At 50.8% G+C, this 25878-nt stretch overlaps 1 protein-coding gene across 4 annotated transcripts in view; it reads left to right on the top strand.

Annotated features, from left to right (window-relative positions):
• Nucleotides 1-25878, top strand: part of Dennd3 (DENN domain containing 3) — a 52148-nt gene that overhangs the window by 17817 nt on the left and 8453 nt on the right. For 3 of the 4 annotated variants that reach the window (XR_009593688.1, XM_060389291.1, XM_021628966.2), the window contains exons 7-17: nucleotides 326-544; nucleotides 3680-3801; nucleotides 7440-7595; nucleotides 9049-9145; nucleotides 10954-11057; nucleotides 11275-11474; nucleotides 12910-13431; nucleotides 18963-19222; nucleotides 20479-20649; nucleotides 21696-21825; nucleotides 25483-25590. Coding sequence is in view for 3 of the 4 variants with exons in the window: in XM_060389291.1 (XP_060245274.1) it covers nucleotides 326-544; nucleotides 3680-3801; nucleotides 7440-7595; nucleotides 9049-9145; nucleotides 10954-11057; nucleotides 11275-11474; nucleotides 12910-13431; nucleotides 18963-19222; nucleotides 20479-20649; nucleotides 21696-21825; nucleotides 25483-25590 (2089 nt within the window). In the remaining variant the exon portion in view is untranslated. The remainder of the gene's footprint in view (nucleotides 1-325; nucleotides 545-3679; nucleotides 3802-7439; nucleotides 7596-9048; nucleotides 9146-10953; nucleotides 11058-11274; nucleotides 11475-12909; nucleotides 13432-18962; nucleotides 19223-20478; nucleotides 20650-21695; nucleotides 21826-25482; nucleotides 25591-25878) is intronic. The other variant, XM_060389292.1, reaches the window with a different exon arrangement.

Raw genomic sequence — 25878 nt, 5'->3', positions numbered from 1 at the left:
GGAGCGTTGCTTGTTAGACAGGATTAAACTGCCTCTTACAGCGTGGGCTACGGCCTACCATGGTACGGCTCAGGGGTGGAGCACTTGCCTCAACCTCGGGGTGTGAACCCCAGAACTACCGAAAAGGAAGTGCAGAACTGGAAACCCACGTACTCAAATTACTGGTGCCCTGTGCTTAGAGCCGACACTTACCGCTTCACACAAGGCCTCGGTTTTCGTAAATAGGATGTAGGATGAGGCGAAAAGCAGCCTCTGGTTGGGGGGAGGGGGCTTCCCATGCCCAGCCCGAAGCAGCCGGCAGCAAACAGTGCTCTTGCTGCCCTAGATCCTGACCTGCATCTTGACAGAACAGCGCATCGTGTTCTTCTCCTCGGACTGGGCCCTGCTGACGCTCATTGCCGAGTGCTTCCTGGCCTACCTGCACCCCCTGCAGTGGCAGCACACCTTCGTGCCCATCCTGTCTGGCCAAATGCTGGACTTCGTCATGGCTCCCACCTCTTTCCTCATGGGCTGCCATCTCGACCACTTTGAGGAAGTCAGAAAGGTGAGAGGGAGAACTCTGCGTTGGGCGGGGGAGGGCAAACCCGCACGACTCCTTTGTGAGGCAGGTGGATGTGCCCTGTGTCTCCTCCACGTGCCCCGTGACGCAAAGTAGAGAGTGCGTGCCGTGCGGGAGTGCCCCGTTGATCGGTCTGTAGGCTCGTGCGCTCCGGGCGCCACACAACACACAGACAACACACAAGAGTGTGGACACCCTGTGCAGTCTCATTTTGTTCTTTCTCCTTTCTCTCTCGGTCTCGGGATGCGTTTGGAACCGAGACCCCTGTAATTCGAGGGCCAGAGTTCTGTGTCACCAGCCAGGGCTCCAAGCTTGGCACATAGCTGGCTTGTAGATGGCCGCTCTGTTGTCACCTCAGATCTCTGCTTTGCGGTTTTTGTTTTGTTTTTAGCTTTATTTATCTATTTTATGTATATGAATGCTCTGTCTGCATGTACGCCTGCACACCAGAAGAGGGCACGAGATCCCGTTGTAGATAGTTGTGAGCCACCATGTGGGTTCTAGGACTTGAACTCAGGACCTCTGGAAGAGCAGCCAGAGCTCTTACCTGCTGAGCCGGCTCTCCAGCTCTGCTTTGCTGTTTTGAGCGCATCCACTGCGCTTCATTAACACTTGGCATGAACGTACAGTAGGCTTGTCACAGTGTTCGGGGCGTCCTTGGGTCTGGGAGTTCACTCTCTGTGTGGCTTGCACTCATTGACATAGCAAACTCCCTCCTCTCTTAGCCATCGAAGGACAGCAAGCTTGCCAACCTTGTGGCTACAGTGAGGGATCAAGGGAGGCATAGAGTAACACCTGGCACACTGTAGGTGTTTAAGAGAGGGTCACTGTGCTGCTAATTGGAGTTGTGTTGGTTTGTCTGTGACAGAGTCTCACACTGTTGCCACCCAGGGCAGTCCAGCCCTTTCTGCATTCTCCCTGCCTCAGCCTTCCCAGTGTTGGCTCTGAGATGTGTGTAAACTGTGATCTGTCACGGAGCCTGGGTGCATGGACAGTGGTCAGCTTGACAAGGGTCATTCCCCTTTGGCTGTGATGCCAGTGCTGCTGGGACCATCTGAGGTACTGCCAGCCTCTCCCAAGGCGGCTGCTGGACAGCGGGCAGTCCCATCTCATGCTGGCGCTGCCACTGTTTCTGACCTGGCACTCCTGTGGGTGGGAACCTGGCAGCCCGGTGCTGTCCAATGGTCACTTATTTTCAGTTACTACTGGTATCTGGTATCTCTTCGTATGCACATTGTCAGCTTCATAGGGCAGGGAGAAAAGCACTGAATTGGGCTATTTTTTTTTTTTTTAATTTGTGTGTGCTTGTGTGTGTGTATGTGTGTGTGTGAGGGGGCGGTGACATACATATCATGGCATGTAGAGGCCAGAGGACAACATTTGGAAGTCAGTTCTCACTCTCCACCTTTTGAGGCAGGGCCTTTCTTGTCTCTGCCTCTGTGCTGTGAACTCAAGGGTAGCCAGACCATGAGCTTCTGTGTAATTCTCCCGTCTCCACCGCCCATCTCACTGTGGAAGTGCTGGGATTATAGGTGTGCTGAACTACATTTAATTTAGTAGAAAGATTTATTATTTTAAATTGTGTGTGTGTGTGTGTGTTTGAGAGAGAGAGAGAGAGAGAGAGAGAGAGAGAGAGAGAGAGAGAGAGAGAATAGGGGGGCTTGCTGTGTAGCTCAGGCTGGTTCAGAACTCACTGTTGAAGCCCTACTTGGCCTTGAACTTATGATCCCCCTATCTCAGCCTCCAGAGTTATGGGATTGTTCACCACCACGTCCTGCATTTAGGTTTGTGTTATGTATGGCAACGTAGAGAAGGGGACACACTGGGCACCGAAGGCCCCTTGCCCCTCCGGCGGTCTGCTTTTGGCCTGTTCCAGATTCCTGTCCTCTCCAGCATTTCCTAGAGGTTTAAAGGACATCCCTCCTCCCAGGCTGTCCCATTTCTTCTGTGGGGGTGGACGGGTGGGCAGGCTTGTGTGTTCTTGCCAAAGTCAGTGACTCACTGTGGAAAATAACTTAGGAAAAGTGCAGAACTCCCCGGGAGGGTTGGAAGCAGAGAACTTCACCCTGTCCTGCCTTGTGGACCAGACAGGAAGAAAAGGGGGGGGTCAGTACTCTGATGTTTAAACTTGTGTTTCTTTTTTTTATGTCACTCATGAAAAGCCCTCTTGTTTGGGCTCTTCAGGCAGGAAGATTTTTTTTTTTTCATACGTATATACTTAGCAATTCCAGTCAGGAATCTTGCAGGAAACTAGCTTTGTGACTTATTTGTTCTGGAAGATTCCAAGAGTGGCATTTTGGATTTGCTTGGGGTTTTGCTTCTCATGGATGGGATCAGCAGAAAAGAGCTGGGAGGGCCCCTGGATGTGATCAGGACACCTCTTAGGCACACCTGGTGTTGGCCTGGAGGATGGCACTGTGTGCCTAGCCATAGACCCGTGTTTGCCCAGTCAGACTTTGGTCCAGAACAGGCTGTGTTTGCCTTTGCTCCACATGCCACCCAAGGGTGGGTCAGGGCTAAAGCAGGAGTGGTGTCTCCTGAGTGTCCTTGTCTCTTTCTGCAGACTTGAGAGCCTTGGAGTCTAGAGCTATGCACTCACTCATTCCTAGCACCTGCTGTCACAGATAAGACTTCATAAGTCCCCGATGTGGAATTTCAGAAATTCCACCCCTGTCCTGAGGCCACCTGGCCTTGTGTTCTGGGTCCTGGGTGGCGGATCTGGCTGGACAGCTGAGTGATACGCTGGCCGTTGAGTGTGGGTGGTGTACTTGTGGAGTTCTGAAACATTCCTTCAAGGCGCCATGAAGTATTACGGGTAGCATCTGTCCCAGGGGTGATGGAAACTTGACAACCTGCTTGGCATCTTAGCTCAGGGAAGGTGTGCGGTCCATCCACACATGAACGGCTCAGTTTTCACGATGAAAGGGATTCTGACCCCTGGTGCAATCCAGCGATCCTCTAAGACACCGCCGAGTGACAAGGCACACTGCGTGAGCCCACTCACACGGAGTCCTTAGCGTGGTCAAAAAGCAGAATGGAGGGTGCCCCGGGCCAAAGGGAGGAGGGTTTTTTTAAAGGTGTGTGCAGTCGCAGACTCTGACATTGACCTCTGCCTCTCAGGAAGCTGATGGTTTGGTCCTGATAGACATTGACCATGGGACGGTCACCTGCTCCAAGTCCTCTGACAACGACATGGACATCCCCGATGTCCCCCTTCTGCTGGCACAGACCTTCATTCAGAGGTATTGTGAAATGGTGCGCTGGAGCACGACTGTGACTGTGTTCCAATTCTGCATTCGCCACTTCTCTAATTTCTTATCGTGGTGTGTATTTTACATAGTTAGGATTTGGACATTATTTTTGACTCTTAAAATTTTAATTAATTAATTTATTTTTATTTTTAATTTTTAGACAAGGTCTCACTATGATGTGGTTCTGCCTGTCCTGGAACTCAGTGTGTAGACCAGGCTGGCCTCAGCCTCATAGAGATCTGCCTGTCTCTGCCTCCCGAGTGGAGTAGCTGCGACTAAAGGCATGGACCACTATACCCACTGTGAATATTTTTTTAAAAAGATGATTTGTGTTTATTCTGATCTTGTCAAAATATGGATCATGGCTTGATAGAGTCAGGGGACATTGGCATCCCACTCCTTAGGAAGCTTCCTGATGCTATATCCATTGCTGCCGGGTCCTGGGCCATGGTCTCTGAAGCTCATTCATTCATTCATTATTCATTCACTCATTCATCTGTTCACTCACTCATCCATTAACTTATTCACTCACTCACTCACTCACTCACTCACTCACTCACTCACTCACTCATCCATGTATTCACTAGATATGTGTAGGGCATCGTGAAGTGCTTGGATTCAGCTAAATGTTCATTGATGACAGCTCAGCAACACTCCCCATGCTGTGATGCTCAGGGTAGTCGGCTTGAGGGTTACCTCCTCTGCCAGCGTGACTGGCGCTTTATCTCCCTGCCCCGTTTCTTGACTGAGGACTGGCTCTTTTCTTCCTGTTACTGAACTCCCTCGGCCTGGAGCTAGCTCAGTGAACCTTCTCAGATATCCAATGCTTTGAGTGTCCTGGGGTCTCCTCCATAGTGCAGAGGCGTCCGTCCTCGGGAGGGTGGGGGTTCTGGGGGTCCCCTCCTGGTACACCAGGAGGTGGTTGCACTGTGACATCTACCTTTAATCCCCATGCTCAGGGGGCAGAGGCAGGAGGATCTCTGAGTTTGAGGCCAGCTCTGGGCTGCAGAGCGAGTTCCAGGACAGCCAGGGCTGCATGGAGAAACCCTGTCTAGACAAACCAAAAACCAAAAGCTGAACACCAAACCACAGGTTTACTAGCACCCTGGGGGAAGGCGCCTTCATCACTGGGTCTTGGCATAGACGATGCTGGTGTTCAGGTTTGGGCCCAGCCCTGAATGATGTGCAGAGTACATGCACAAAGATGTCCCGGCATGCAGGCTCTCACACCGGCAGCGCTCTGTTCTCAGAGTAGGCTGCTTCGGGGTGTGGTGGGTTAGAACCCCGGGCCTCAGCACATGCTAGGCGAGTGTGCTAGCACTGAGCCACACGCTACTAAATAAAGCATTTTGGGTAAGGGACACTCAACCTGTATGTAGAAGTCCAGCTTTTTTTTTCTTTCCATTTCTTCCATTATTAGAAGGGCTTTTTTAAACTTTTCAAAAGAAAGTTTATTTTATGTCTATAGATGTTTTGCCTGCCTGTGTGGCACTGTATCCCTGAGTCTGCAGATACAGAGTGATGTAAGCCTCTTTGCGGATGCTGGAGATTGAAGCTGGACCCTCTGGAAGAGCAGCAAGCCCTTTAACCACTCAGCCATCCCTCCAGCCCTCATCATTAGAAGTCTGAAAGACTCCAAAGTCAGGCTGGAGAGATGGTTCAGCAGTTAAGAGCATTGGCTGCTCTTCCAGAGGACCTAGCTTCAATCCATGTGGCAGCTCACAACTGTCTGTAATTCCTGTTTCAGGGGAACTTGACACCCTCACACAGACATACACACAGACAAAACACCAATGCACATAAAATTAAAAACCGAATAAAAAAATTTAAATGTTTAGAAAGAAAGACGCCAAAGACAAGGTAGGGGAACATGGGGATTCGCCCTTCATGACTGCGAGAGCTAGCTAGGGTCATGGCTCTTCTCCTGCAGCCACCTGGGGGTTTGGGTCAGGCTCCCGAGTGGGTTCTTACATTCCTCTTGAGAAGCATGGCAGAGTCGTTCCAAGCTGCCCTGGCTGTTTGCTCTGGCGGAAGAATCTAGCGGTGTCGGCATTGCTTGCTTTTCAGAATCCAAGTGCAAGGGTGTGGGTTGGGTTGCTGCGGCAGGGTGCCCCAGAATGAACCTGTGGGGTGGAGCATCTTGCAGGGGCTCAGGACAGGAACATTGTTCTATAGGCCTGACAGGTCCGTATGCTTCTAAGTCCGTATGGCCTCCTTCACTGTCCTAGAAGGTGGGGATGTCTCCATCTCTACACCCAGATGGAGACAGTGGTCTTTTCTCCCAGATTCCCCTAGAGGTCCTGGGCCACAGTGTTCTTCCCGCTCTGCTGATGGGAAAAGTTCCTCACCGTGGGTCAGGGATAAAGGCCCCCGTCTGGGTTGTGCTAGCTCAGTGTGTGCGGGAGGGAAGGACAAGTTCCTGTAGGGAGCAGCTTCTTGCACCCAACTGTGCCCAAGCAGAAGGCTCGGAAGACCCCACGCTGCAGGCAGCACGGCTGTGTGGTTCATGCAGGGGAGTCACCGACGCTCTGTCCCTCCTGTTCCCGGCCCTGTGTTCTGCCTGGTGAAAGTCAGTTTGGTGTTATAGTGCAGTTGTCATAACCGTGTTAGGCAGGGAAGGACCTGGGGGCGGGGTCACACTAGTCAAGGCAGCAGGGCTGGGACACCCACCCAGGGCGGCTTCTTAGTATGTTAGGAACCAATCCAAGGTTACCACCCCAACCTGCACCTGCTCCTTATGATTGAGCCACACTGGACCCTGCAGGCTCACTATGCTCATGGCAGCGCTGAGGGCACCCAAGAGCCTCTCCTCCACCTCACCCCCAGGTACCTTGCTTCTCATGGAGCAGGGTCAGACCATCTTTAGGGGCCCTCTCCTCCCATAATCTGACCCTCTCATAGTCATAGCCTCACCTCATGGGGTCTCTGCTGTTCCTCTATCATCTCCTGTTCCTGGCTGTCTTCTCCATTTTCTGTTTCCCTCTACTGTGGCATCAGATCCATGCAGTAGGGCCTCTGCCCGGCTCACACTCAGGACTGTGCCTGACCTACAGTGGGTGCCCACGGAATGTGCGTTGCTTCTGCCTGTTTGAAACAGAGGACTTGTTTGTTGATGCCCAGGGCCACTTCGTGGGCAAATTTCAGATCCTTGAAATGCTGAGGATTGAGCCCAGGGCTACATCTCTAAAACCCTCTCAGAACAACAACAACAACAAAATGGTGGTGATGGGAAGGCCAGGCCCCAGGCCTGGTGGTGGCTCCGGGTGAGTTCCTTTCTGTGCCTGAGGGCCTGCAGACTAGCCAGGGGTCACTCCGTGCCAGGAATGGACATAAAAAGCAGGGCAGAGAGTGGCTTCTGATCTTACCTGGGCAGGAAATGCTGCTGGGTAGCTGTGGTTGGCGCTCCTAGCAGCCCTGACGCAGGAAATGCCATGTGTCCTAGAAGGAGGCCTGCTTGGGTCTGAAGCAAGGCCTTCCTGTGGTGACGTTTGGAGGTGAATGTGCTTTTGTAGTCCCCAGTGTTTAATGTTCTCTCGCACTGTTGGCCGGCGTCAGAGCTTCTTAGGCCCATCCACCTGGCTTCTGCTTACGCCACACCGGGCGCTCAGCTCAGTCTGCTTTTTTACCAGAGTCCAGAGCCTCCAGCTGCACCCGGATCTGCACCTTGCCCACCTGAGCTCCAGCACTGACCTGAATGAGGGCCGCGCCCGCCGCCGAGCCTGGCAGCAGACGCTCAACTGCAAGATTCAGCACATCGCCCTCCAGCTGCTCGTTGGCATCTTCAGGTATTTTAAGGATCATCGCAGATCAAGGAGTGTCCTCTGAGCTCATTCCCAAACCTCTCCTCATGACCCTGCCCGGCACCCTCCAGCCTTGACCGCCTGTCTCTCCTACCACTGGGCACTGTTTCCAAGCTGGCTTCCTGGGAGATGGTGCCTGTGTGCTCTGGCTGAGGGCTTGGGGTCAGTCCAGGGAGAGTCTGTTCCTGAAGCTGTGAAGAGACAGCTGGGTCATAGCTGGGCAGAAACCAGAGGGTGAAGCATCTGAAGGGCTCAGGACAGAGGAGTGTGTGGGCTTTCCTGCTGGGAAGCTCTTTGACGTTGCCCACTGCCAGGGTGTGCCTGCGCTGCTAAGTCCTGGACTAGCATTGGCTAAGTTAGTCAAGTGAAGTTTGTGTGTTGAATGTGGCACAGTTCAGAAGCAGTTACTTCTGGCCTTAACACCTGTCACTTAAGGAATTAGATTACAGCTTGGGGCCTTTTCTTTCTTCCAGTTCTTTCCTTCTCTTGCAGCATCCTTTTCCCTTCTTGCTGCTTGCTCCCTGCATCCACAGTGAGGGGGCGCTGGTGTGTTCTGAAGGGGCGACTGCTCAGGAGGGGTTAGCACAGAGCCATGGCTTTCTCAGTGCTCTGATTATTCCCAAAATGAAGCTTAAACAGCCTTGTCTTTTTGATGTCTTCACTAACATAAAGCAAATCTATCAGGGAGAAAAAAATGAGGTGGTGTGTCAGAGACAGATTGTATTATTTCTTTGCTCAAAGCATGGTCCTGGGTATTTTTCTTTTTTACTCTTGGGGGACAAATATTTTATGATTGAGTGTCTTTATTTAAAAAACAAAATAAAAAAAACCTTACAAAATACTTTATAACCAAGTGTGGTGGTACAAACCAGTGATCTCAGAGTCTGGGAAGGGGGCAGAGCTAGGAAGATCTGTCGTACAAGGCTGCTACTCTCCAAGTTTGAGGCCAGCTTGAGCTACGTGAGACTCTTCCCCCTGGCCCAACGAAACAACAGGAAGAAAAGAAGATTCCAGGCCGTAAAACTCTATCCCTAGACCAATGCATTTTCACAGTGCAAGGAAGACACCAGGCACATCCGCCTGGCCATATTCTTCAGACCATCAAGTAGTTATTTATAGCATGTCACTGTAGCGTGGGGGAGATGATCGTAAACTGAACTCCCATGAAAAGATGAGACGGTTATGGGGAGGAGGAGAGGCTTGTCTGGACAGGCTGGTGGCTGAAGGGCCCGAAGCATTTACTTGCCCTCTTCCTCCAAACTGACCCCTGAACACAATGGCTTTTATAGCACAATAGCCAATTGTTTAGTCTCAATCGGCATAAAGAGCTGAGGTTCAAGGAGGTGGAGGCAGCGCTGGCTCCCGGCCTCTTCCTGGTCGGAGAAGTGATGACCACACAGTCCATCCTGATGGATATGATCCACGTTCTCTCTGCTAGGGAAGTGAAGAATCACTTGAACTATGAGCACCGAGTCTTCAACAGTGAAGAGTTTCTCAAGACGCGAGCGGCAGGGGACCAGCGGTTTTATAAGCAGGTAGGAGGGATGGGGCCGGGGCGGCTCCACCCACTTAATCCTCTGTGTTGAAATGTTTCACAAAGAAGGATTTTTGGTGATCTAGTCATGTCTTACCAATTGTATTCGCTGTTTGCTTTTTCTTTTGTCTGATTGCTGTTCCTTGGCTGCCTCTTTTATTTATTCTTTATTTTTTGAGACAGGGTTTCTCTGTGGAACTCACGAAGATCTGCCTGCCTCTGCCTCCTGAGTGCTGGGATTAAAGGTGTGCTCCACCACGTCCAGCTGGCTGCTTCATTTTTAAATTCCATCGAATAAAAGATGCGGTATTACGCATGTGGTTTGATGGATTGTGGCCCATGTGAATAACCGAGTGACTATAGCCTTAGTCAGGGCCTCAGTCCCCTCTCCCTGTCACCATCTTCCAGCCTAGGCCAGCCTTTGCTCCATGCCAGTCTGAGTGCTGCTGGTTTTTTCTTTCTCTCAGGGAAGGACCTTAGTCGTGTCTTGGCATCTTCCTTGACATTAGCCTGAGTTTGGGGTGGAGCCCACTGTTTCTGCCCAACCTTTAATGACTTGTTTATCCATCCTACAAAGCGAGCAGGGCTTTGATCTAGCAGGCAGCCCTGTGGACCCCTGCAGGTTTGTTTTGACATCTTTGAGGTGGACAGAGCCACCTGTCTCCAGGGTACAGGTTAAGCCATCCACTGGGTAACATGTGATGGTGTGACTCCCTCATGGCTCTTGTGTGCCCCTCCTCTTCTTCTCTGCCCTGTGACCCTCCTGGTGTCCTAGGTCAGTTTGTGGTCCTGCCATCTGGTCCAGGGCTATCCATAGCTCTGGGTTCTCTGGCTATTCAGGGTGCTCCCTTCAACTTTTGTGCAGCCTGTTTCTCTTCTGCACCTTCCTACAGTGTTTGCCTTTGGGTTCCTGGCTTGGATCTCTCTGTGCCCCTACCTTCCCATGGGGATCTGGGCACCTTTTACCTCTTTTTCCTGCCTTTGTTGGGGGTGGGGGGGTCAGTCTGTAGTCCAAGAGCTTCCCTGACAGATGGCTTAGCTACATATCCAGGTGGAAACAGCCGCAGTGCTGGGGAGTCCTTATGCAGTCAGGACCCTGGAGCTGCCTCATCCCTGAGCCTGGCTGAGGCAGCCTGTGAAGGCAGGCAGAGCCGGACTGAGCGCTGTGGAGTGTCCAGAGGTCCCGGGGGTTAGGGGCACATATACTACAGGTCCAGCTGTCCTAGCAGCCAGGTGGCCTAGGATTTTTTTTTGAACTTTTGTGTTTTTCCAGGTGCAGGTGAGCACATAAGAACTGATTGCAAGCCTAGAGAGATGGCTCAATGGTTAGGATTCTATACTGCTCTTCCGGCGGGCTCAGCTCCCCCACCTACCTTGGGTGACTCACATCATAATCTCAGACATGGGGGATCTGACCCCTCTGGCCTCTGCAGGCATCTACACGTACCCATAGACACATTGCTAAAAATAACAAAAATAGGTTAAGAGCACTGCCTGCTCTTTGAGAGGTCCTGAGTTCAATTCCTGGCAACCACGTGGTGGCTCACAACCCATCTATACTGGGATCTGATGCCCTCTTCCTGCTTGTAGGCATACCTGCAGATGGAGCACTTATATACGTAAAATAAATAAATCTAAAAAAAAAAAATAGAATTTAAAGAGAGCCAGTCATGAAGCTCCTTGTTTTCAGACCCCTGCCCAGAGGAGGCTGTGAGGAAGAGAGAGGTCACACCTCAGTGGGACTGCTGTAGGCGTTGGATGGAGGCCCCAGGACCACGAGCACAGTCTGACAGCTTTTCTCACATGCAGGCCTTGGATACCTACATGTTTCACTCCTTCCTGAAGGCCCGGCTCAACGGTAGGATGGACGCCTTTGCTCGGATGGACCTCGACACCCAGTCCGAGGAGGACAGGTACCTCACTCTGTTCTAAGTACACAGCTCTTTGGAAACGGAGCGCTCAGTTTTATTGGGACACACAAGCGATCGGTTCAGCAGGATATTGTGCAATTCACTGTGAGCCTTCACATATGCATCCTCTAACCCTCACCCTGCTCATTCCTCTGGATTCGGGGGGGTCATGGAGGCTTTCATCTTTGTGCCCACCGAGTGAGCTTCTGCTTTTCCCTAGGATAGACGGGATGCTTTTAAGTCCAAGGAGACCCACTGTGGAGAAGATGGCCTCCAGGAAGGCCTCGCCCCTGCACCTCACGCACAGGCGCATGGTCGTCAGCATGCCCAATCTGCAGGACATCTCCCTACCCGAGCTGCCACCCAGGAACTCGTCGCTTAGGATAATGGACACCTCAAGCTGCAAAAGCAGCAGTCCAGGTGAGGAGGCTCCCACCCTACATCCACTCTCTGAACATCGCCGTTCACAGAGCATAGCCTGGTTCAGAGGGAGCAAATGTAATTCTAAATGTAAACTATTTTGGCCAGGCGTGGTGGCGAACGCCTGCAATCCTCACAACTGGGGAGGCTGGGGCAGGATCATTGCTTGTGAAGGACCGGCCTGGGTTGCAGGGGAGTGTGGTCATTGTGAGATTGGGAGGCCTTCGCCATTAAAAAATGAACAGCAACAACAAAGCAAAACAAAGCAAAACCAAAACCATTTTTTTTAAAAAATTATTTTGTATCCATGTCCTCCCCCTCCTCACTGGCATGCAGACGTATGTGCTTGCTTGCTTGCGTGTGTGTGTGTGTGTGTGTGTGCATTATGCATTTAGTCCCTGTGTACATTTGCAGGTATCCAATGGTCTGCTCCTCGTTGGATAGCAGTTCCTTCCTAAAGGGTGCAGTTAGATATTTACAAGCCATGTTGTACTTCTGCGTAAACTTCCCAAGGCTTGCTCTGCTCTGTGTTACATCATTGACTTGTACCGTGAGCCCTGCTGAGTCCTTGGTGGGTGAGAGAGACTGTTGGGGACCAGGCCCTTGATGGCTGCGGCCTCTGGCTCAGGCTGCAGGCATCTCCAGGAAGCTGTGAGTCCCCAGAGAGCTTTCTGTCTGGAGAGACAGTATGCAAATGAGGAAGTTTCAGAGCTCAGAGCATTAGGAAGCCTGAGCCCCTCTGCAGCCACTTCTCAGCTGTGTGACCCCTAGCAGACTGGTTCCTTTGTGGCCTTGGCAGATGCGTGCACACCCGCTCTGGGACACAGCCTGCCTTTTCTGTCCTCTTCTGGAGCTCCTCCACCATTCCAGGCACCACCCTCCTCTGGCCTCCATAGCCAAGGTGCCACCTCTGGCATTGGTGTGGATGGCCTGGCTGCTGCCTCTGGTCCCCTGTCCCAGGGAGGGACTTCAACTCCTGGTCAGTGTTTAGTCCCTAGGGGGCTTCAGATTGTGCTTTGGAAGGCCCATGGCACCTAGGAGCCCTGGTCTCTTCAGTCCTTGCCTTTTGAATCCATGCAGTGTGAGTGCCGTGCTGCCACTGACCAGAGCCACTGTTAAGTTGGCAAAAGCTTCCGAAGGCTGAGCCCTACTTGGCAGCTATATCTTGGCTTAGGTTATTAGCGTAATCTTCAGAGACCCGGGCCCAGCGTTTTCACTTAGTATTCATAGTTTAAAAAATACGGAGAATAGTTATTACTCTGGGAACAAAACAGGCTCTTCTTTTACCCCTGGGGTATGGGGAATGCCCTGGAAGGGGCACGTGGGTTCTTGTCCAAGGCACACAATGCTGCCCTCAACAGTGACATGATGGGTGCCCCTCTGCCTTCCCCAGGACCACGCTAATTGCATGCATTTCCCCCTTGATTGTTTTCAGTTCTCAAAGTGACCCCTAAGTTGACATATACATTCAAGATCCCCGAGATCCACTTCCCGCTGGTGACCCAGTGTGTTCAGGCGTACTACACGGACCTCGTCACTCTCCTGAGCAAGGCCATGAGCTTGCTGGGCCCTGGTGACTCTCTGCTCCTAGCGAGGTACTTCTACCTGCGTGGTCTTATCCATCTGATGCAGGGCCAACTGCTGAGCGCCCTCTTGGATTTCCAGAACCTGTATAAGACCGACATAGGCATCTTCCCAGCTGACCTTGTTAAGAGCATGGTGGCGTCCATGTCAGCCTCCGAGCGGGCCCAGGCCGAGCGGACACCTGAACTCAGGCGGCTCATCACAGAGGTCCTGGATAAGCCCGGGGAGGCCCCCAAGGCGGATGATGCTGTGAAGAACTTTGAACTGCCCAAGAAGCACATGCAATTGAATGACTTTGTGAAGCGGGTCCAGGAGTCAGGGATCGTGAAGGACACCGTCATCATCCACCGCCTGTTTGATGCACTGACTGTGGGTAAGAGGGCCCCACAGCACCCCTGGGTACTGATGTCCTCTGGGTCTGCAGGTCTACAGCTATAGTTCAGCCTCCTAAAGATTCTAAGTGTTAAAAAGAGCTGTGTCCTCACCTAACATGGATAGTTTTTTGTTTTGTTTTGTTTTTGTTTTTGTTTTTTCTTGTCACTATTCCCTAAGCCAGGGATTTTTTTTTTTTTAGGGTTTATTTATTTTATGTATATGAGTGCTCTGTTTTGATGCTCACCAGAAGAGGGCTCCAGATCGCATTCTGGTTGGTGGGAATTGAACTCAGTGCTCCTAACTGCTGAGCCATCTCTCTAGCCCCAAGCCAGGGCTTCTTAAACTTACACTCATGACCACTTTCACTCAAGACTCTTTCAGGTAAATAAGAATAATTGCAAACTAGTGCAAAAACACTTGCTGATAGTAAGTCATAAAGAAGGATGTTTTTAAATTATGTTGTGTTCAGTATAATATTGACATTGATTAAAGAGAAAAGCAGGGCTTGGATAGGGCTCAGTTGGCAGAGTGCCTGCCTAGCATGCTTGAAGCCCTGGGTCCAACCCCAGCATCTATAGTAAACCAGGCATGGTGGCTCACAACTGTAATCCAGTTCTAAGAGGAAGAGGTGGGAGGATCAGATGGTCAGGTTTATTCTCGGTTACATAACAAGGTTGAGAACCCCCTGGGAAACTGTCTTAAAAATCTATATTTAAAAAAACGAGGAAAGTAAATCTCCCAAGTAATGAGAATGAATGTGCTTGCTTATTTGTACATAGAAAGTTAAATCTTTAAATTTAATTTATATATTCTTATCTTGTGTGCACTGGTGTTTTGCATGCATGTATGTTTGTGTGAGGGTGTCAGATCCCCTGGAACTGGAGTTACAGACAGTGGTGAGCTGCCATGTGGGTGCTGGGAAATGAACCTAGGTCCTCTGGAAGAACAGTCAGTGCTCTTAACCACTGAGCCATCTCTCTAGCTCGGCATACCTCTGGCTGTCCTGGAACTCACTATGTGGCCCAGGCTGGCCTCAAACTCGCAAAGATCATCCTGCTTCTGCCTCCTAAATCCTGGGATTAAAGGTGTGATCCATTTTGCCTGGCCAAGAATTAAACCCTGAAGATGGGCATTGTGGCTTGTTGAAAACTTGATTATTATTTGATATTGATTCATATGATTATTAAATGCAGCCATTATTATTTAACCTGATATCACAGAAATAAATGCCATAGAAACCTGTTAGATGTTTAATAAGCCTTAAATAATAATAAGCTGGGCAGATCTTAACCCCTCAGCTACCTTGTTACTGCCCAACCACACATCCTGTCCAGTATTCCTATAAATACCTGCACAGGCTCAGTTTGGGCTGCTTCTAGCCATCATGTCCGTTCTCAGAGCAAGCTCCTCCCGGCCATGTGCTGACCCATGGTGACCTTTTTCTTTCTCCGTCTGTCCTCTTCTCCCTCCTGTGGTCCTTCTGCCCTCCTAGCCCCTGAACCTTAGCTCCACCTACCTCTGTTCTGCCCAGCCTAGGCATAGGCAGTTTTATTGGCCAATCAGGGATAATTTGTGAGGCAAGGTTGCAAAGCATCACTTAGCATATGTGAGCATTTGCTCATAGAACAGTAAAGATCTCTGGGACAAGCGATTAACACTTGAGTAAATAGTGGCTCCAGAATCAACCACAACAGTGGCTCCTGTCTGCAGTCTTGGCACTGGGACAACTGAGGTTGGAGGAACTGTGAGTTCAAGGCCAGCCTAAACAACATAGTGAGTTCTGAGTCAGCACGGGCTACAGAGTGAGACCCTGTTTTAAAAGAAAAAAAAATCTTGTAAAATCTTAGTTGAATATTTGATTCTTTAGGGCATAGCCTTTCGTGTTTTTCAAAGTTGATATTTTGATTTTGCAATCATCAATGTCTGGAATCCCACTGGGCATAAATACTTACTAAAAACGGTAGAGCTATGTTTAGGTTACTTTCAGGAATTATTTGAAATTCCATTCTAATTCTAAGCCAGGATTCACTTAATGATTTTCTTTAAATCAGCCTCTCAGGTTTAAGCCAGGAGATCAAGCTTAAAAAAAGCCATTTCAAGGTAAAATATTCTAAGACAACGCAATGCAAAGATAGACTGATTTGCTGTTTACACGTTGAGTAATGACAGTAAGAAGATATTAGAGGGCTGCCTCTTCTATAATTAAACCAGCACGTGTCTGTAAGAGCAGAAAACTTCGTATGTTGAAGACATGGTCACTCAGGAGGCCCAGCTGCTTCCAGTCCCAGTCAGTGTTTTAGGCAGCTTTTGCTGGTATTACGTGGCGGGATGTTACGCACAGCTCGAAGTGCACACACGTTCCAGCCCAGGCTGCAGGTGAAGTTGCTCGGTGCAGCATGGCTGAGTTCTGTGGGAGGCTGGCTGTCTCCGTAGGCGCATCTGACCCAGGGCCAATGCATCGGCCACACATCTGGGGCCCAGCCGAAGCGTTCACGCACACATAGAAGCGCCTGATGCTAGGGCAGCCTGCCTGAGGAAGAGGGCCTTGGTACTCCCTTTACCCCAAGGCCCTGGCTTCTTGGGTTTGGCTTTGCTCTGTGTCCCCAGTGAAGCACTGTTCCCAATTCAGCTTTGCTTTCTGTTCCGCTTAAAAATCTCCGATGACGAGGTATCCCCCAGCAGCAGGCAGGCAACGTTTTACGCTCACGGACCGCGTCCTGCCATCTGTGGAAGTTTTCAGTCCTTCTCTGTTTCTCACTGACCCATGTTCCCTGTACCGGCGCGTGCACCTGCGCTGTCTGCTGGCCGTGTGGAGGAAACAGCTTACCTATCACCTGGGACCGGAAGGTGTCCTGTGATTTTGCCTTTCCAGACACTGTCAGGGGGGTCCTGACACCTGTCCCGGGGACCAGTCCGTGTGGGCTGGTCCCTCAGCTTAGGGCCAGAAGCTCGGTTGAGCCGAGTGTCAACACCTGACCATGTGCTGCTCCACCTGTGAGGCTTCTGCTGCCCACTGCCTCCCTGCCACAGTGGTCTTCCTGTCTTACGTGAACTGGCACTGGCCAGTTGCTGTCCTCAGCCCTCCACTCCCATGCTGGCTTCCTTCTGTGAGCCATAATGCCAGGCTCTGCCTGTGTTCTGTGCTGGGGATAGCTCTCTCTCTGCTGCTGACCTGTGAGTGGCCCTTGTCACTGCTGAGAGTACACATGGGTTTCAGTCAAGTGGCTGTGCTGAAAGTAAAAACTTGGCAAAGCTGAACGTTCCTATCTTAGAGCAAACTTGTGAGATGCAAGCGTACACGCTTGCCTCGTGGGGGCAAGACCCTGGGTTCAGCATCCAGTGCCCCACTCCCCCACAAAAGAATACAGTGGATACAGTCTTGCTGTTCCGCTCTGCATGTTCAGAGCACGTGAGCCCCTTAGCTCCAAGGGCACCCCACTCGTCTGTAAGAGGACATTCTGGGTGCTGGTTGTAAAGGCCTTACCTGCATGCAGCTCTGTTGACGGCTGTGGCATGGGTGCCCAGAGGGCTGATCCTGGGGGATGTACATGAAGGATCCTTCAAGCGATGGTGTGGATCGCCACTCTTTGCCCTTACCCTCCCCCGTTCTGTTTCCTGGCCTCTTCCTGCACCCCATGGAACTTCAAAGCCTGTCTTCTGTGATTCCTGATGGGAGAAACATGTGCTTACGATTCAACTTCAGTCAGTCTGCACCCTGGCTGCAGAAGGCAGTGTTGGTCAAGCGGCGGAGAGACATCCAGCAGGGGGCGTCTGAGAAGCTGTGAGCCACCTCACTGAGCTCCTCATCCAGTGATGGAGAATGCAGCGGCTCGTGCCATGCATGGGATGACCCCATTCTCTCTTGTCTTCTTCACTTACTGTGTGTTACACATCCTACAGATGGTGCCACACCCCCGCCCCAGGTGACATTAGCTTCTCACTGGAGCCAGGGACTTCAAAGCTTACATGGTGCTTGGAGGGCAGCCCAGTGGAAGAATACTTGCCTAGCATGGGCAAGGCCCTGGGTTCAACCCCAATCTCTGCAAAAGAACAGAAAAGTAACCTAAAATACACATTATTCAGCTACCTTGGATGATAACGCTGAAAGCGAAAGAATTCGAGATGGCGCCACCTGGTGGAGGTTCCCATGCGCACAGTCTGGTGCTACCTTAAGCTTGAGGGCAGTCCTTCCTTCCTGTTGGGCCTCCCTCCTGTGGCCTCAGCTGCCCTTGTGTTTGGAAATTTCCCCTGGAACCTTTCCCATCCTCCACAGCCTGAATGCACATGGCTGTCCCCTTGCATATGTCCGTGTGCTTAGCCACCACACCGTGGCAGCCAACTGGACAATTGTCACTGTTCCCACAGTACCATGTGGGAGTGGTGATGTGAACCCAGCGGGGTTTTGTCTAGCCCAGGCCTGGGCCTCTGAAGGCTGGGCACAGTGAGCCGGGCCACAGTGAGACACAGGTTCTGCATAAGCAGGGACCAGGTGTCAGAGGGCAGGTTTGTTCTTCCGGCTTTTGTTTCCTAGTTTATGCACAAGCCTGATGAGTGTGGCTGCCATAGATGACGGCTATGAGGATGAGTTGGCATTCTCTGTGCTCCACGGAGGGTGGGTGTTGTTGAAACCGTTGGCGTCCCGAGGGAAGTATGTGTGCAGTTGGTGGGTGCCCTGCCAGAATGACCTGCGTTGTCAGGGAAGGCTATGTACGGTGCTGTTCTGGCTGTTGAGGGAAGAGGAGGGTTTTCTTGATATGATGGTTAGGATGAGCCTGTACAGACAGTGGCACAGAACAGCATGGCCTGTTTGGGGCTAGTGCTTGGTATGGCTGGAGGATGAAGTGTGAAAGGGGAGGGGGGACAGTCTGGGGGAACTTGAGGTCTGGTGTGGCTGGACAGTCCAGAAAGGTTTGAATGAGGAGCAGGAAGGCCCACTCATGCTTAGAGGATCAATTGTGGAGGCTGAGAAGAAGCAGCCGAGCAGGGGGTGGCCTGTGCAGGATGGAGGACCTGGGAGAGGACACAGAGCAACAGACAGGCTCAGGTCACATAAGCCAGGTAGGACCAGGCTAAGGTACACATGGAAAGTGAGGCGTTGGCAGGTCTTGAGTGCAGGTGAGGGCTCTATCCCAAAGGAAAGCAGCTTAAGAAGAGAGGGAGGCTGTGTGCCAGGCACAGTGGAACATGCCTGTAATCTCAGACGGCAGGATCAGAGAATTTGTGCTCGGTGGGTTTCAGGCCAGCCTCAGAGACAGTACAACTTTGTCTCAAAAAAAAAAAAAAAAAAAAAAAAGTCTTTGTTGCAGTTACTGTGTCTCTGTGTGGTGGGTCAGATGGCCATCCCTCTGTGGCCTAGAAGGGACAGATGGCCTCTACCTAAATCTCTGTCCCACAAATGGGGCCAGCAAAGGCCTTCAGCAAAACTGTCCATCCAGAGAGTCCCGGGCACTAGTGCCACCTGCTGCCTGGGTTGGGTAGTGAGCCCTCGTGCTCCAGTCCCAAAGAAATCTCTCTCCTTAATAAACCCAGGACATGAGAAACAGATCGACCCCGAAACCTTCAGAGATTTCTACACATGCTGGAAGGAGACAGAAGCAGAGGCGCAGGAGGTCAGCCTGCCTGCGCTGCTGATGGAACATCTGGATAAGAACGAGTGCGTGTACAAGCTGTCGAGCTCTGTGAAGACCAATCGTGGTGTCGGCAAGATTGCCATGACCCAGAAACGCCTGTTCCTGCTCCCCGAGGGGCGGCCGGGCTATGTGGAGATCGCCACCTTCAGGAACATAGAGGTGAGGCTGCTCCTTCAGTACCGTGTGCCTTCTGTGCCCCAGCTTGCTCAGCTCTCTAGTAAGGGTGCTGTGGCACCCCTGGCGCAGGATTGGGGGGGGGGAGCAGGAGGACAGCATTCTTCACCCGATGCCACTGTAGTGACCATGTTTGGAGGTACACGGTAAGGCTGGTTGTCACTTTCTAACCAGAGATGGATGGCTAGGAATGACTTCCTCTCTGAGAGATGGGTACAGCATATATACAATATATATTCAAATGTAATATATTATTGTATATCATATAATGCATATATGATATATCCATACAATATATTAGCCATATATTATATAAAATATATACTATATAATAGACAATATATTAATATATTATAGACTATATGTGATATATATTATACATATACATATTTTATATATATATATATGTATATGTATTTTATATATGTATTATATATATATGTGTGTATATATATATATATATATCAAGAATTTCTATGTAGCCCAGGCTGGCTTTGAGCTTGCAGTCTTTCCTGCCTCGGCCTCCTAAATGTTGTGGTTACCGGCATGTGCTGCCAAGTATCTTGGCCACATCTCATTTTATTTCATTTTTGGTTTTTGGAGACAAGGTCTGTCTATGTTACCCTGGCTGTCCTGGAACTGTGTAGCACTTAGAAGAGCTCTGCCTCCTTCTGCCTCAGGGTGCTGGGATTCCCGGCCACATTACATCACTCCAAAGGAAAAGGTCTGGGTTAGGTGTGTCAATGTGTGTCTGTAATCCTATCACTCATGAGTCAGAGGCAGGAGGATTGTTCCACAAATTTGAAGCCGGTGTGGGTAACATGGAGCCTGTCTCAAAACCAAACCAAACCAAACCAAACCAAAACAAAAAAACAAACAAAAATGGCAGTGAATTGGGACCCTGTTTTGTGCCTTATGGTTGCAATTATTGTTCCAAACTCGAGGCCTAGGGGAGGCAAGTTAGGGGTGTCAAGGGTTCTCAACTTCTGAGAGGTCATAGCAGGAAAAGGACCAAGACCAGTGGCCACTGGGATGTTCACAAGGCCTACAGCTGTAGATCCTGCCTGCTTTGCTGGCTGGCTCCAGAAGTCCTCAGAGAACAGTAAAAGGTTGTAAGGGGCACACGTGCCCAATGCTAAGGCCAGACTTGCCCTCCTCTGTGGTACCTTCGAGCCACTTCTTCCCTCCTGCCATCAACCCATGCATTCTCCCTGCGGCCTCATGCTGTCCTTGTCCTGCAGGAAGTCAAAAACACCACAGCAGCATTTCTCCTCCTGAGGATACCCACCTTAAAGATCAAGACGGTAGCCAAGAAGGAAACCTTCGAGGCCAACCTCAAGTCTGAGTGTGACCTCTGGCACCTGATGGTGAAGGAGATGTGGGCTGGGAAGAAGCTGGCAGATGACCACAAGGTCTGAGGTGGGGGGTGGTCCTGTGGGCACGGGTGGCATCTGGTCCTGAAGGGGGCATCTGAAGCTCGCAGGAGAGGGCAGGAGAGGTATGCCGTCTGCAGGGACACAGAGGCTGCTGTGGCTCTGTGACCCCACCTGAGACCATGTAGCCTTTGGGGTGTGAGGAGGACATGAAGGCTGCAGCCGAGGCTTAGTTTCCCTCTGTGCACACTCAGTTCTGGTGATAGCCCCGGGAGTTGGGGGTAGGGCTGGGGGAGGAGTTCATATTGCCTGAATGGCAGGGAAACCATGTGTTCAGCCAGCCAGCTGTGGTGGCATGTGCCTGTTACCCCAGGACTCAGGAGGCTAAGCTGGGAGGGTCTGGAGTTTGAAGATGGCCCGGGCTATAGAGCATGACCATGTCGCATAACCAAACCAAAGCAAACAGACCAAGGCCACGATCAGAGAGCTCACACAAAGGAACTACTCCTAAGGGTATGTAGGGATTTGTAGCCTCACCAGGCACCGGAGAAATGTGGGTGACGATGGTGCTTACCTTGTGGCACATCATAGAATGAACAGGCTGTCTGTTGTTGGCAGGGGTGGTCAGCCCCTTGAGATAGGTTATTCCGTCATGGTTCAGGAGTGGATACAGACCTAAGGTTCCGTGTTGGTGAGCTCTGGCCTAGCCGTTCAGTTCCACACCCACTGTGATATGCAGATTAGCTATACAATGGCAAAAGCCCGTGGTGGGACTATTCCCTCACCTGCTACTGGGTGTAGTCACAGCTGTTGCTTTAGGAAACGCCCCTGGCCGTCTTAGTGTGGTTGGGGCACTGCGTGAAATTTAGAGAAGAAAATGTACTGGCTCCAGGAGTCAACCATCAGAGCTTTCAGTAACTCAGAGGAAAAGAGTTCGTGACACAGACCCCAAGCTTCTCATCCATTCAGACTCTCCATGTTGCCTTGACAAATGCACTTTGAGGAATGCCGCTTTCTTCAGGGAGGCAAAATCAAGAGGCTTTCAGGATTCGGACTGGGTTGACGCACACCTGCTTCTGTCCTAGGACCCACAGTATGTCCAGCAAGCACTGACCAACGTCTTGCTTATGGATGCCGTGGTTGGCACGCTGCAGTCACCTGGTGCCATTTACGCTGCCTCCAAGCTGGCCTACTTCGACAAGATGAAGAATGAAAGTAAGTTCTGCGCTGACCATGCTTCTGTTGCAAGCAGCTGTCTCTAGCGTTTCTCCCGGTTGGCATTTATCAGTTAGAACACACCCGGACTTTCTTGTTTTCTCTTCTATTTTAACTTTTTTTTTTTAGGGGAGGGTGGAGTAGGGTCTTGCTGGGTAGCCCACCTGAACTCAAACTCATGCTCCTCAAGCCTCAGTTTCCCGAATGCTGGGATTACACACCCAGCTATAATTTTTGGTCACTATTTGTGTGTGTGTGTGTGTGATGTGCAGGCACACATACCTTATCACGTGTGTGGAGGTCAGAGGATGCCTTGCTGGAGTCAATTCTCTCCTTCCACAATGTGGGCCTCAGGATTGAACTCAGATTATCAAGAACAATTATCACTGTTGTTCTTTGTTTGAATTTTTTTTTTTTTTTTATAGATTGTTTGAGACAGGGAATTGTTCTAGCATAGGCGACTCTGGAACTCAGGATATAGCCCAGGCTGGCCTTGAACTCTCAATCTTCCTGCCCCAGTGAGTGTTAGGATTATAAGCATTTTTAGGAATTTTTTTAAAAAAATATCACGTTGGCTTTCGTCTTCCCTTTCTTCATTTAATCTTGGGACCTTGCGACTCCTTGATCTTTAGCATGCACTGGCTTGTTTTTCTCTGCTGTTCCATTAGACATTGCAAACTACATGTCCTGATCCCCTACTGAAGAATTTCCTGTCTGGCTCAGCATACTAGGAATGTCTGGAAGACAGTGACTAACAGCCACCCTGGTCAATGGTGGGGATGTGGTCAGAACCATGACCTCTCTGCACCTGGTTGGCCTGTTGACTGCTGGACCTAATGCAGTAGACAGTCAAGAGTGGCTCTGAATACTAACGTCTTATTTTTTTTTTTCTTCCCTTTCTTTCTTTGAGACACCCTTGCGTAGCCCAGGCTGGGTCTGAATTTTCTCTTTAGCTGAAGATGGCCTGAAATGCCTAATCCTCTGCCTCTACCTCCTAAGTGCTGGCATTACAGGTGGGAGTAGCCATGCCCAGCATCTTTTTACCTTTAACTTGGCTAATTTCCTGGGACAGAAATCTCCGCTCTCCTTCCTGCTCATTTCTGTTTGGCTCTCACACTCTGAAGCTATCCAGAGGTCAGTATTTCAAGTCCAGGACCAGTGTGGTAAGAAAGATGTCGTGAGCCTTCTTGGCTTCTGCTTTGTTTCTGTTTTAAATGGCCTCCTGCTTTGAGACCTGCATACGAGAGACAGGAAACCTACAGAGGCCACAGAGAGTGTGTAAAGTTAGACGACGCTAGCCCGTTCATTTTGGAGCACAGGGTGATGAGGTAGGGATGCCTGCCAGACTTCCCAGGTCCTGTTGACACCGAGCCGGACCCCTCTAGTCTGTTCCTTACGAGGTTAAGGGTGTTCTGAAGAGTGGTCCCACCATTCCTATGATGGCTCCAAGACACACTCTGTAAGAGGAATTCCCACACCTGCTTAGCCTCACCTTCCGTGCTCCCGGTAGCCCGTTTGTTCACTGGTGCTGTGATCTCATCTGTCCTGGGTGTCTCCTGTACCTGGGAGCCTTCCTGACTCCAGCCTTTCACTCAGTACAGTGTTTCCTCAGCGCTCTCACGAGCTGGCACTTCATGCCTTTAAAGTATTTTGTATGATGTGTGTGGTGCGCTTTCTGTGTGAGCGTGGGTGTGTGTGTGCCATGGTGTGTGTGCATGCAGGTCAGAGGACAACCTCCGGTGTCACTCCTCACCTTCTACCTTCCTTCAGGTGGGGTCATCTCACTTTTGTTGCTGGCTGCTGTGTATATCAGGCTTGCTGGACCACAGGCTTCTGGGGTGTCTCCTGTCTCCGTCCTCTGTCTGGCCATAGGAACAGGGATTGCAGGGATTGTAGGAACAGACTTGCTCCTGGCTTTCCATGGGTCCTCATTCTCATACAGCATGTATACAGCTCACTGAGCCATCACGTGGTCCTTCATTTCCTTTATGGCTATAATTCTGTGTTGTTTGGCTATAGTACATTTTCTGTACCCCTTCATCTGTAGTGGACACCTAAGTTGGGTCTGCCTTCTGCCTCATGAAGCCTGCTGTGAATGTCTATAAAGGTTCATTTAATCTCTCCTGGGTGCGTAGTCAGGTTTTAAAAACAGCTGTCCAAGAATTAGAAAGCACACCAGGCTGGCTGCTTACTCACCTTGGCATAGCTTTTACTCATCTTGCCCTTTGTAATGTCTGTCACTGGCTGTGTTGCTTTCTGGTCATAGAACCTGCTCCTGCCTCAGCTCAGCAGTCAGGAGGCTCAGGTGCCTCACATTGCCTGGAGACCCACCGAGCCCTCACAGGACCTCTATCTGACAGTCCTTGGTCTCAACAGAACTGCTCTTTTCCTCAGATGGGAATAAAATCAAATAAACCCTGCTCTTTAGCTGTTTATATAACTCCGAATGCACGCCTTACCATTGCCAGCAGTTTATGGAGCAGCTTTCCAGCTCCTGTGTAAACAGTTTACAGAGTTGCCATGGCGACGCCCAGCACACACTCTACCATCATCACCTTGCTTTCGTGGCACAGGAGGAGCCATCTGAGCTCAGGTCACAGCACGCTCAGTTCCTGAGCCTGGTTTAGCAAATCCAGAAATACCATCTAGTGCGTGGCTTAACAAAGCAAAGACTCATGATATGAGATCCCAAGCTTAATTCAGAATGCGTGGAGTCCATTTGTGGTAGAAGGTCTAAAAATACACAGAATGATAGGGGGAACCCGAGCCAGTCCACCGAGGCAGCAGGAGGAAAGGCAGTGGCAGAGGGTCCCGCCATCACTTCCTCCATTGTTGGTGCCCACGACCCATCTGGGGAGCCCAGTGACCTTCAGACTGCTTGTCCTTTTGCAAGAAAGTTGCGGAGCTCTGTGTCTTTTGAGAAATGAGTGATCAACAGCGATCATATCACATGTGAGGCTTAACGAAAGAGGGATGGAGGAGAGGCCTTCAGCGAGTCTCTAAGGCACAGCCTCCAAGTGCAGATGATCCCAAGGTGATGGGGACAGGAGGCTCGGAGGTGCCTGGTGGGGGAGGGGAGATGGGGGAGTTCCTCAGCCTGGCAGGTGGTCCCAGAAACCCTCAGGGAAGGCGGTGTTTAGCACTGCCTGGAAACATGCTGGATTGCAGAGAGAGAGAGACAAGTGCCAACCATTTACCGGCTCTGTTTCCTGGGTCTTCTTCACGTAACCAGACTAGGTGCCTGTTAACAGATGGATGGGTAACGGAAACCTGACAGAGGGCAAGATGGCTCACTAGGTAAAGGCGCTTGCTGCCAAGCCTCATGACCCAAGCTCAATCCCTGAGCTTCACATGGTTAAAGGAGAGAACTGGCTCCCGTTAGTAGTCCTCTGATCTAAAAAACAGTGAAAGGAAGTGTGGCATGTACTGCTCAACCTGGAAAACATACGTAGCGCTGCCTTCTTGCCCCTGCTCTCCATCAGAGATGAGGCCAGAGGGCACCTGGGATGGTACTGTCCCAACACTGGTTCCCAAGAGCGCCCGCTTCAGGCCACACATGGTTTTACCGACAAACTCCTAACGGGAGAGTTTCATGGATGCCACTGCTGCCCTGCTGTCCTTGGGTCTGGTAATCTAACTCATGTATCTGTGTTTCAGTGCCCATGGCAGTCCCAAAGACAACCGCGGAGACCCTAAAACACAAGATTAACCCTTCAGCTGGAGAGACCGCCCCCCAAGCTGTTGATGTCTTGCTGTATACTCCAGGTATCTAGGTTGTGATGAACTTAGATTCGGGTTGGAGGTCAGCCTGGTAGCAGTGAGGGGAAAGCCCCGTGCCAGAAACAGGGAGGGTGTTTTCTGGCTATAGGACGGAACCCTGAGCCACAAGGGTAAAACGTGGCCACCCTGTCCACTCGACCGTGTGGTACTCTATGCTTGGTGGGAACGCAGAATCCTTATTCCCTGCCCCCTGCAGCATGTGACATTTCAGGAGCTGTGTGTCAACTCTCGCCTGGTTGAGGAGGTCGCTGTTGGCAAATGGTTGTATTACGT

Source organism: Meriones unguiculatus, chromosome 8 (genome assembly GCF_030254825.1).
Source record: "Meriones unguiculatus strain TT.TT164.6M chromosome 8, Bangor_MerUng_6.1, whole genome shotgun sequence".
NCBI classification, from domain to species: domain Eukaryota; kingdom Metazoa; phylum Chordata; class Mammalia; order Rodentia; family Muridae; genus Meriones; species Meriones unguiculatus.
The sequence above is the reverse complement of the archived record's forward strand: the minus strand, read 5'-3'. Positions and strand labels throughout refer to the sequence as shown.